The sequence below is a fragment of the Chrysemys picta genome, chromosome 2 (genome assembly GCF_011386835.1).
Source record: "Chrysemys picta bellii isolate R12L10 chromosome 2, ASM1138683v2, whole genome shotgun sequence".
Classification (NCBI taxonomy): Eukaryota; Metazoa; Chordata; order Testudines; family Emydidae; genus Chrysemys; species Chrysemys picta.
In genome coordinates this window covers 72,909,016-72,921,087 of record NC_088792.1, presented here as the reverse complement: position 1 = coordinate 72,921,087, position 12,072 = coordinate 72,909,016, and the positions used below count along the sequence as shown (strand labels likewise).

Genomic DNA, 12,072 nt, shown 5'->3' with positions numbered 1-12,072 from the left:
CCTTGCTGGCCTCCGGGAAAACAAAAGCAAGGATTATCACAATAGATGTATCCCTACTACTAAGTTTCCTAAATGCCAGTACCCCCGTGCAGGTGTAGATAAGCAAGCTTTTTTTGCCAGAAAGTATTTAGGCAGGATATAAAACTGCCTAAATACATTCTGTATCCTGCCAAACTACATGGATATCTTGTAGCTATAATAAAAAAGCCGCAACAACATGTTATCCACAACTGTCACCAATACCTACTCTGGGCTGAAAACAATGAAATTACTGGGAAAGATAAAATCATAAAGACGACTCATACAAGGAAAGCCTGGAGGCAAGTCTCCAGTGTCTCTTAGCGGGACAAGTAAAGAGCCCAATAATCTTAGGATGTTATCTGACTTTGTTTATCCATGTTTAGATAAAAGCAAGTTTTTAAGATATGCACCCAGGTTATTAAATGTAGGTTATTAAATAGGAAATCATCCAATAAAGGCATATTGGTAAAAGTCTAGTATTTGGTCTAAAAGCAATGCTAAATACAAATGTATTCATACTAGGGCTGTTGATTAATCACACTTAACTCATGCGATTAACTCAAAAAATAATCAAGATATAAAAAAAATTAATCGCGATTAATTGCAGTTTCAATACTAATTGAAATTTATTACATATTTTGGATGTTTTTCTACATTTTCATATATATTGTATTCTATGTTGTAATTGAAATCAAATTGTATATTATTTTTGATTACAAATATTTGCACTGTAAAAATGATAAACAAAAGAAATACTATTTTTCAATTCACCTCATACAAGTACTATAGTGCAATCCCTTTGTCGTGAAAGTTCAATTTACAAATGTAGATTTTTTTTTGTTACATAACTTCACTCAAACAAAACAACATAAAACTTCAGAGCCTACAAGTCCACTCAGTCCTACTTCTTGTTCAGCCAATCGCTAAGACAAACAAGTTTCAGAGTAGCAGCCGTGTTAGTCTGTATCTGCAAAAAGAACAGGAGTACTTGTGGCACCTTAGAGACTAACAAATTTATTAGAGCATAAGCTTTCGTGGGCTACCGCTCACTTCTTTGGATGCATCCGAAGAAGTGGGCTGTAGCCCATGAAAGCTTATGCACTAATAAATTTCCTGTTCTTTTTAAGACAAACAAGTTTGTTTACATTTACAGGAGATAATGCTGCCCGCTTCTTTTTTACGTCATCACAAAATGAGAACAAGCATTCTCATGGCACTTTTGTAGCCGGCATTGCAAGGTATTTACATGCCAGATATGCTAAACATTCATATGCCCCTTCATGCTTCAGCCACCATTCCAGAGGACATGCTTCCATGCTGATGATGCTTGTTAAAAAAATAATGCTTTAATTAAATTTGTGACTGAACTCCTTGGGGGAGAGTTGTATGTCCCCTGCTCTGTTTTACCTGCATTCTTCCATATATTTCATGTTACAGCAGTCTCGGATGACAATCCAGCACGTTGTTCATTTTAAGAACACTTTCACTGCAGATTTCACAAAACGCAAAGAAGGTACCAATGTGAGATTTCTAAAGATAGCTACAGCACCCGACCCAAGGTTTAAGAATCTGAAGTGCCTTCCTAAATCTGAGCGGGACGAGGTGTGGAACATGCTTTCAGATGTCTTAAAAGAGCAACACTCTGATACGGAAACTACAGAACCCGAACCTCCAAAAAAAAAAAAAATTAACCTTCTGCTAGTGGCAACTGACTCAGATCATGAAAATGAACATGCATCGGTCCGCACTGTCTTGGATTGTTATCGAGCAGAACCTGTCATCAGCATGGATGCATGTTCCCTGGAATGGTGGTTGAAGCATGGAGGGACATATGAATCTTTAGCGCATCTGGCACATGTGTATCTTGCAATGCCGGCTACAACAGTGCCATGAGGACACCTGTTCTCACTTTCAGGTGACACTGTAAACAAGAAGCGGGCAGCATTATCTCCTGCAAATGTAAACAAACATGTTTGTCTGAGCGATTGGCTGAACAAGCAGTAGGACTGAGTGGACGTATAGGCGCTAAAATTTTACATCGTTTTATTTTTGAATGCAGTTTCTTTTGTACATAATTCTACATTTGTAAGTTCAACTTTCATGATAAAGAGACTGCACTACAGTCCTTGTATTAGGTGAATTGTAAAATACGATTTCTTTTGTATTTTTACAGTACAAATACTTATAATCAAAAATAAATATAAAGTGTGCACTGTACACTTTGTATTCTGTGTTGTAATTGAAATCAATATATTTGAAAATGTAGAAAACATCCAAAAATACTTAAATAAATGGTATTCTATTATTGTTTAACAGTGCGATTAATCACGTGATTAATCATGATTGATTTTTTTTACTGCTTGACAGCCCTAATTCATACCACTAACTGAGGTATGTTATACTATGTGAAGCATGTTAAACTGCACATTAAAGGCTGGATTCACAAAAAGACTTAAGTGTCTAACTGCCACTTTAGGTGCCTAAATCCCAGAATCAGGGATTCACAAAAGCCCTGTTCATCTGCCCCTGAGCTCTGTAGGTGCCAAAAATTGCTCAGAGCCTATGTTTTTAGAGTAAAAGTTCCCTCGGTGCCTCTGTTTCTGCTTCTGGGCATGTGCACTATAGGCCCATGCCAGGCATCTGTATGCCTGAACCCCAGACACTTCTCAGTTCCTTCCTTCCAGATACACTGCAATATAGAGGGGAAGGAGGGTGGGTTGTGGAATAGACACATTCACCACATCTCAAAGAATAACAGTTACAGAACAGGTTAGCAACCTTTTCTTATTTGAGTGACTGCACATGTCCAGTCCAACTTCAGGTGACTCACAAGCAGTTTGATCTGGAGGTGGGATCGTAGTCTACCTGAAAATGACTGGAGATCACATGTCCAAATCTAGCATCATCTCTAGATTGATGAGAGATTTTATAATGTGAAGTGGAGATATGCACAGCAGACCAACTTGCTGTTTGGCAAATGTCCAGAATAGGCACCTGGGCCAGAAAGGCTGTTTGAGGTCTGGTTGAATGTGCCAGCACCTTACTCGGTGGAATTATATTGGTGAAGTCGTAACACAACTAAATACAAGAGGAGATCTACAAAGAGAGACTGGAAGGCCCTTCATCCTGTCTGCAACTGCCATGAATACAAGACTGATCTAAATGGTTTAGTCCTATTCTAGTAAAATACTAATGCTCTCCTAACATCCAATATGGAGTTTCTTATCATCCTGATGAGACTGAGGTTTGGGGAACAAAGTTGATAAGCACATTGCCTGATTAATATGGAAGTGAGAACCCATCTTGGTGAGAAATTTTGGATGAGGGCATAGGTACATCTAGTTCTTGCAGAAGACAGTATATGCAGGATGAGACAAAAGAGCTCATAATTTACCCACTCTCATGGCTGGGGTGATTTGACCCTAAAAAGGTGACTTTCACTGAGAGAGAAAGCAAGTAGCTAAAGGTTCAAAGGGAGGGAGGACCCATTAGTTTTGACAACACTAGGTTTAAGTCCCACTGGGGAACAAGATCCTTCTCATATAACTTCTGCCCTTTTTCCAAATTACCTCCTGTTGGTGAGTTATAAATGAGAGACAGTGGTGTGGCTGCTGCTTCTTTGGGGCAGGTGAATAAATGCCCAAAGACTTTAGTGTTGCACTGGAATCCTTCAGGCCATACAGTCATCTGTCTGCTTTGAGAAAAGCAACAGTCCCTCAAAAGGAAGATCCCCAATGGTTTGGTTGGACCTCCTGAGGGAGAGCAGACTGGAGCCACAAACACCTGCTCATCATAATGGCTGATGCCAAGGCTCTAGCTGCAGAGTTGGCGGCATCCAAATTAATCTGATGTGAGATCCTAGCTACTAACTTTCCCTCATCCACCAGAGAGGAACTCTTGCCTCTCGTCCTCTGGGAATCTGTCTTTAAAATCTTTGTGATTTTAACCTCTGGCACAATATCTTAATGTCCCAGAAATGCCTGCTGATCAGCAATCCTGAGTTGCAGTCCAGCAGTTGAATAAAGCTTTCTGCAAAATAGATCAAGCTTCTTTGCTTTTGGGGTAGATGCTTATTGACCCTGGCACTCTCTCACTGGCAGCTGAAACCACCAATGACCCTGGAGGGGAGTGGGTGTAAACATCTTCAAACCCCTAGAAGGAGACACAATACCTGCACTCAGCCCTTTTTGCTGTGGGTGGGTGGAAGAGGAGATAGAGTTAGCCACAGGACTCTGGTGAGCTTCAAGACAGTCTCATTAATTTAGAGCACCACTTGAGGAGATCCTACAGATGCTCAGATGTTGACCAGTCTGTGTGACCTGAATACCCAAGGCAAAAGCCACCCTCTTTAGAAGGTCCTGATGGGCTCTATAATCACCAGTCAAAGAGTTCCTCACCTCCACTACCACTCCCTTGTTGAGTGATGAAGAGGAGGAAGCCAAACCTGGCCATAGAGGAGCCTCCTCAGAGTCCTCCAAGGGGAGATTCATTGGAGCAATTTCCTCTTGCTCAAGCCAAGCCTAGTACTGGGTGTGGTATCCTGCCAGGGTGGGTCTCGAGACCTACTTGAGAAAGTAGAGTGGGGAGAGTGCGGAGACTACCTGGGGAAATGGGGAAACCCCCACGAGTTCCAAAATGGCCATTGGTAAGTCTCCAGACCCCAGTTTCTGCCAACCCATGGATCTCTACTGTCTAGGCACAACAGAGCCTCTGGTGGGTACCAGGGAGTGTAAACGCTTGGAGAGGAATAATGACATGACTGACACATACGAGCTGACCGCCGAGTCTGAGGATGAATCAGCTTCTTTCAACCAAGGCTGTTCCTGTTGGTGCCGGAGATTGGCATTGGGAGCCCGGAATAGACAGCACTGGAGAAATCATCGCTCAGTTTCCTCTGGATGGTCCGTACGATGAGCACTCACGTGTCCCGAGGCGCCCATACTACCCAATGCTGAGATGAAGCAGCCAACAAACTTTTACTACCACCCGATGGCATTGGGCGAGAGGATTCTTGGCTTGCTGGCGAAACTGGTATCGAGAGACTGAGCAGATCACCTGCTGCTGCATAAGCTTCCGGAGTTGATGGCAATGGGATAGAGTCTTGCTGTTGAGTCAACAAGGATGACACGGCTGAACTAATATATGGAGATATACCTATCTCATAGAACTGGAAGGGATCCTGAAAGGTCATCAAGTCCAGCCCCCTGCCTTCACTAGCAGGACCAAGTACTGATTTTTCCCCCAGATCCCTAAGTGGCCCCCTCAAGGATTGAACTCACAACCCTGGGTTTAGCAGGCCAATGCTCAAACCACTGAGCTATCCCTCCCCCCTAGATAGTGTTGCTCCAGGGGCCAGTCTCAATTGGGCCGCGGCCAACATTGGAGTCGATGGTCCCACCTGAGTAGATGACTGCCACAGTGTTGAGCACCCTCTACTATCTTTCTCAGCATGCTTGCCGGACTTTGGTGCAGGGACCTCGATCTGGATACAGAGTCCTTAGAAGCTATTTTCTTCAGTACTGGGCAAGGTGACTAGCATCAGGGTTTGGCCAAAACAGGGGGAGTGTTCCTGACTGAAGAGGTTGTGCTTAGTACTAGCTCTGAATGGGAAGGCTCTGAGGGTGGGCGCAGGGCTGCCTCCATCAGAAGAAATTTAGGTCTGGCCTCCCCGTTTTTCTTGATTCTTGGCTTAAATTCCCTGCAGATTTGGCAGCGATCCCTTACGTGAGTCTCTCCAAGCCAGTTCAGGCCAGTGGAGTGTAGGTTGCTCACTGACATGTTTCTTGCGGGACTCACGTGGTTCAAAGCCTGGTGACCAAGGCATGCCCCGGCACCAAAACCAGCATCTAACAAAAGGAACTGAAGATTATACACCTCCCCAGTCTAATAAAGGAAACTTAATACTATTACTAATTTTAACACTAAAAAACTATGACTAAAAGTGAGTACCAACCATATATAAACAGTGGGGTAGCAACCTAAGACACTCCAACAACTGTCACGGGCAGTAAGAAGGGTCGTGCCTGGCTCTGCCCTTTATTCCATTACAGAGCAGTGGGAGGAAGAAGAGGGTGCATACCCCACCCTGATGGATACCACAGAGGGAAAAATCTCTGAAAGTGCTCTGGGCACACACACCTGAAGTGGAATGGACATGTGCAATCACTCAAAGTATAAAATTGAACTGAATTTAGAACTTTATATATGGAAATAATGCTATTTAATAAAAATCAAACAATGACAAAATATGCAGAGATTGGCGTGAGTTAAATGTCACATGATTAATTTAAATGCATATGCAGTTTAACATGGGTGAAAAAAACATGAATGTTGGGTGCGGCAGCTATAGGATTTCAGCCCCTACAAATCTAACATGTTCTACCTAGATGCCTTAATTAAAATGGTGGTTTGTATTGGGTGTAGCCCACAAATTAAAACTGATTTGCACAAATTCTTAAATACACATGATTCTATATTAGGCAGCTAGACACTAAAGACAATATCAGGCCATTTTAAATCCCAAGTTTAGATTGTGTAAAAATAAGGATTTATAAAACTCAAAAGTCAACAGAAAAGTTGTTGGACATTTAAAGAAAAATTCCAATAGAAGTTTTTTATTTAAGTATTTCTCCTACAGTGTTTGCAAGCCAAATGCTTCAGTATTTTCCTAGTGCATGAAAAACAGAGAACAAAACTGTCTAGAGACGAAAGTAAAAATAATTAATTTTCATATTTCAAGTTGTGAAAAAATGCATAAAAGTAAACCAAGGGCTTTTCTACATTTGAAAGTTAATTTGGATTAAGTTAGGGTATGCATTTAAAGCACAACAGCTATGCCTCCACGTGTGAACATTCTTATTCCAGAATAGCTATACCTGAATAGTTATTCTGGAATAACTCCTGGCCTAGACAAGCCCATAACACCTAAATATTGAAAAGTAAACTTTCTTAGGCCAAGATCCTGCAAACATGCTTTACTTTATGCACATGAGTAGTCCCATAAGCTTTACAGGACTACTCATGCAAGTAAACTTATGGACATGCCAAAATGTTTGGAGGACTGGGGTCTTCCTTTGTAAAAATATATGGAATTTTTAACCTGAAGATGTCAATTTAAATGAAAATACAAACTAATATCTACCAGGGGAATGCTAGCATTTCATTCATTTCTTACATTTCTCTGTTACCATTACAATTGCCTCTGTTATTTTTGCAGATAGCTCACACGTGTTCAGTCGTACACAAATACTGTATCACTCCTCCCCCCCCGCCCTTCCCAAAAGTCAGCCAGCTGTTACAAAATTCAGACATTTGTTAACACAATTTACTGTCTGATACTGCTAAGCAAAATAGAGACAATTAATAATTATCAGAACTGAAGAGTCTGAGACAGCTTATGAGTAAAGGATTATATTAGCTGTTTAAAAAGGACAAACAAGTTCCTGCCTCAAGTAACACAAAACAAAGGGCAGTGATGTATATAACCAGTGAGGAAAGAGACGCTCTCAATGTCTTTTGTAGATTACTGTGTGAGTGACAGAAGCGGCAGGAGCAAATACCTCTTTTCATTTGCTCAGCCTGTTTGAGAAGAATAGCTATGCTTGCCAAGGAAGCTGCAGCTGTGCTCCAGCCCAGTTTAATCACTGTGTATGGCTGAGGGTTAATTAGCTGCCATTCTTACTGGTATTTGTTGTTCTAATGAAGATTTGCATAAATGTAAGACTACTGGGTAACTGATACTTGATTTTTCCCTTCAAAGTGTGTGTGTGTGTGTGTGTGTGTGTGTGGAGGGGGGAACTCACACATCCTAAGTGTTTATATTTGTGGGATATTCAGTGTTGCCTTTCCATTTGACCTGATCTGCTTCTGCCTGTTTGATGAATGGTGAACAAAGAGTTCAAGGTTGCTTATCGACTTGAGCCCCCTGCTGGGTCTCTGCCTCTAAAATGAGGCAGTATACCTTAGCCGAAGGGAGGGCAAAGTGGATTGAAAACTGCTCCCAGCTAATAGAGAATATATATACAATATTTCTCCCAGATGTGCCAGGGCTATTTTCAAAATGATTCCCCCACTGAGAGAAAGAGGGAGTCAATTTACAACACCATGTTCAAATTAGATTGCAGGGAATGTCTAATCCAACACTTTGTTAATGATAAAATAGCACCAGAACTGGACTCAGAAAATGAAACAAATGGCACAAGCAAGAGAACTGTTAGAGTGCAGCCAGACATAGAAATAAGTAGCGCTATCACATCAGGCTGCAAAATGAAAAATAAGAGCCCTTAAATTTGTAGAAGTCTTCAATTTCAAAAACATACCACTAAAATACAGAGTTCACATGTACGTAAATTACCAAGAATAGGAATAAACAAACAACCCAAAAGACAGGAAACAAAGAGCTCAACATTTCACATTCAGGAGAGGTGAGCTCACAAAGCAAAACATAGGAACACTATTCATTCCTCAAAGTCAAGGTATGAAATACACAAGTCATAGTAAGCAAATCCCCAAAGAGTATTTAAAGGGATACTTAACTTAAAAAATCAAACTTTTGTACAAAATGATTTACCAACTACAGTTACAATAACACCCAAGATTACTATAATTGAAAGAGATTACAGGGGAAAAAAACACTTCTTTCCTCAATCTTTTTGAGTTTGTTTACTTTGTGCGCTTGACAGCATTCTTTGTATAGTCACATTTACTGTTTCCCCTGTATACTCATCCAGTTTCTGCTGTTATTTTGTGTGGGTATTTCACACAAACATAGGGGAGGAAAAAACATTAAGAAAATAAAAATCCGATCGTAAAACTACAAAAAATGGCAGGGGTGCTACGGGGCAGGTGAATTACTTTTAATTCACTATTTGAAAGAGACTATATTTTCAAGTTGATAGTGTCCCTTTAGAGACCAGACCGCCCCCCCAAAAAACTATTTATATTTCCAACTTCTAACTCAAACACAGTTTTCCCACTAACTTTTAAAGTGCCCATATATCACTAACAGAAAACTCCATATTTTCCATTAATGTCACCATACCCCTTATGCTTATTCTAAAGACTCCTAGACTACTAGTTTTCTTTTCTTTACACTTGTGTTACCACTCCAGCTGTATCAAAAGACAAGCCTCTGCTCAATAAAATGTATAGTGAGAAGTGTGCACATGAAGTCCCTCCAACACATCAGTAGGGGGCGCCCTAAACACCAGAAATAAACATGCCTGAAGTCACAAGGTATTAGTAACTGTCCAGTCTCCTTTACTGTTTCAGCTTTTAACTGGGACATTGTGAGCATTACCAGGATCTCATTTTTCCTGTAAGTTTGGGCTGCGTTATTTCAGTCACCACAGGTAACTATATATTGGACTCCTTTTTACATCTAACTGCAGCTTTTTGTATCACATCTAAGGCAACCCCAAATGAAGGAATTTAGCCAAACACTTGCCTAGCCTCAGAATTTCATTGTGAGCCTTGAGATATTTTAGTGTTTTTCTTAAAGCCCCGGCTCCTGGAGGACTGTGATTACATGGGAAGCTCAGTTTTCTTTCTTCTTCTTCTTTTTTTAAATTAAGTTTCTAGCCCTTTTGGTTTGGAAAAAAACAAAACAAAACTTCAAAACATGAATCTTAAAGGCTTAGAAACCAGAAGGGAAATAAAAAGACTCCAGAATGTATCATGTTAAAAATCTCATGACACGTAAGCCAATTTCATGAGTTTTGGGAGCCTGACTCATTATTTTGGAATGTTTCGGATCCTCAGTCGTACAATCAGAATCTGTCCTTGGTCATTGGGGGCAGGACAAAGGTGGAGCCACAGGCCTAGCAGTCAGTAGGAAGCAACCAGATGTGTGACTGAAAGTTGAGGGGACTGGTTAACCACTATACTAGTTAATAAGAGTGACTGCCTACTCTCTACATTAATGCCTATTATTTGTAAACTGTTTTGCTAGCCTTCCACCAGAATTGGTACTATAATACTCTTTTCAGAAGGATGTCTAAATGAAAGCTTTCCATTTCAATGTTCAGTAAAATTATCTGGCTGTAATATCCCACATTTCTCAAATAGTACTTACCACTAGGGATATATTAGGGATTAAACTCTTTAGTTTGAAATAGTGTATTTTTATTCTCAAACACTAAAAATGCACCTGCCCTTCTGACAATATGTTTTCTCTTTAATTTATATCACGTACATTTTTTCACTTAGCATTATAGCAATCACATGCACTAAATTTTAAATCTACATTTTATGTCTTTTTTTTTTTTTTACACAGTAGTAAAACACTGTACCAACCAGATACTAATAGATAACAGAAAGCTAGATGTGAATGAATGCAAAAGTAAAACCAGTGTTAATTTCTTACCAGGGTTGCAGTCTGTAAGAAGTGAGCAGATGGAGAGGAGAACTTTAGAAATGGTTAATGCTGGACTCCAGTTGTCTTTTAAAATGTCAAGGCAGATCACTCCTTGGCTGTTAATATTACAGTGATAGATTCTTGTCCGAAATGTAACCTAGAAAAGACAGTGTCTAAGTATAAAGGTGTTTAAAACCAACAATTCCAGTATTATTATGATAAAGTAGTTACAAAATCTTATCAGTTAAAGAACATTCTGCTTTCCTGAGGCCAGTGTAACTTTGCAGAGTGATACTACTATGCTGCATTCAATTAAAAGTTGTGTAAGTTTTAAGATATTTACTATAGTACAAATTCTGCACCTCTCTCTCTGGCTGGTAACAGAACTGATTTGGTGTCAGTGTGCATGGTTCGGACATGGTTCCAGAGATACATTTGTATGGAGTCTCCTGACCTCCCTTATCTCTGCACAGGAGCCACAGAGTGCATTTTAACCACTGATCTGGAGTCATCTCCATGAAGTCACTCTACAGCGATTTCCGCCTTTGAGGGGAGGAGGAGGAAGGATTTCTCCCACATACCATCCCATCTGCCTAGCACCTGGCCCAGCTCATTGGAGTGGGTGTTGGACAGCTTAATGACTGACATAAAATGTCCTGGGGTAGGTAGACAAATTCTTTAGGAGAGGCTGACACAATAACCTTATTTGCATTTCCAAATTTAAAATCACAAATGAACCAGTTGGAATTGCATCTACATATCTTTTCCTTTGTTGTTTATATTATAATTTTTTTGATGTTTGTACCCATTCTAGTTCACATCAAATGAATAGAGCCCTGCAAGTCCGTGAGTATCTGCTTTATATCCGTGGACCATTTCTGCGGATAGCAGTGCGGCTGCGGATACAAATTTTGTATCCACGCAGTACTCTGACGGTAAGAGCCGGGTGGGCAGCTGTAAGGAGCCACGGAACGGACCCTCCACCTGCCCTGCGAGGTGGAGGGTCCACCATGGCTCCCCACAGCTGCCCGCCCAGCTCTTATTGTGGCTGGGCTGCGGCTCCGAGCCACCACCCCCAGCGGAAGCCATGTCAGGGAGAGCCGCACTGGCAGCTGTGGGGAGCCTGGATCCCTCCACCCGCCCTGGGAGGGGGGCTGCTCGGGCTCCCTGCCCAGGGCAGGTGGAGGGACCCAGACTCCCCACGCGTCTCTCCCCGACTGGGTTCCGGTGGGGAGGATACCTTGGAGCCTCGGTCCGGCCCCCAGTGTAGAGCCCTGCAAATCCATGGATATCTGCAGATACCCGCATCTGCGGATGCAGATATGCACAGATAATATTTGCGGATCCTGGAAAGGATAAGGATACACATTTGTGTATCTGAACAGGGCTCTTCAGTGAACCTATACTGAACACACCAGAAGGGTAGCCTGCCTTTCCTTCTTCTGTGCTGGAGTAATGTGTGTACCTGTTCTAAAGTGTGTCCTGAAAATACAGGCCTTTTACTTCAAATAATTTCAGCTGTAAAAGAAAGGTGTGTGGTTATTGGATAGAAAGGGACTATGTAAAAATGACATCTTGGTGTTCCTTAGTTATTCCCCATCAGCAATTTGTTTCCCTATTAGATTTACTCAGATGACAAGTCAAAACAAGATTTTTATAATGACTTGCTCAACATGGCAGCTAAAAATCAAGATGTA

The 12,072-nt window shown here is 41.2% G+C and overlaps 1 protein-coding gene across 3 annotated transcripts in view; it reads right to left on the bottom strand.

The window, feature by feature from the left end:
- Window positions 1-12,072, bottom strand: part of LOC101949407 (ubiquitin-conjugating enzyme E2 E2) — a 313,447-nt gene that overhangs the window by 29,334 nt on the left and 272,041 nt on the right. For all 3 annotated transcript variants that reach the window (XM_065583479.1, XM_065583478.1, XM_005297063.5), the window contains one exon: window positions 10,385-10,532. In XM_065583479.1, coding sequence (XP_065439551.1) covers window positions 10,385-10,532 — 148 coding nt within the window. The remainder of the gene's footprint in view (window positions 1-10,384; window positions 10,533-12,072) is intronic.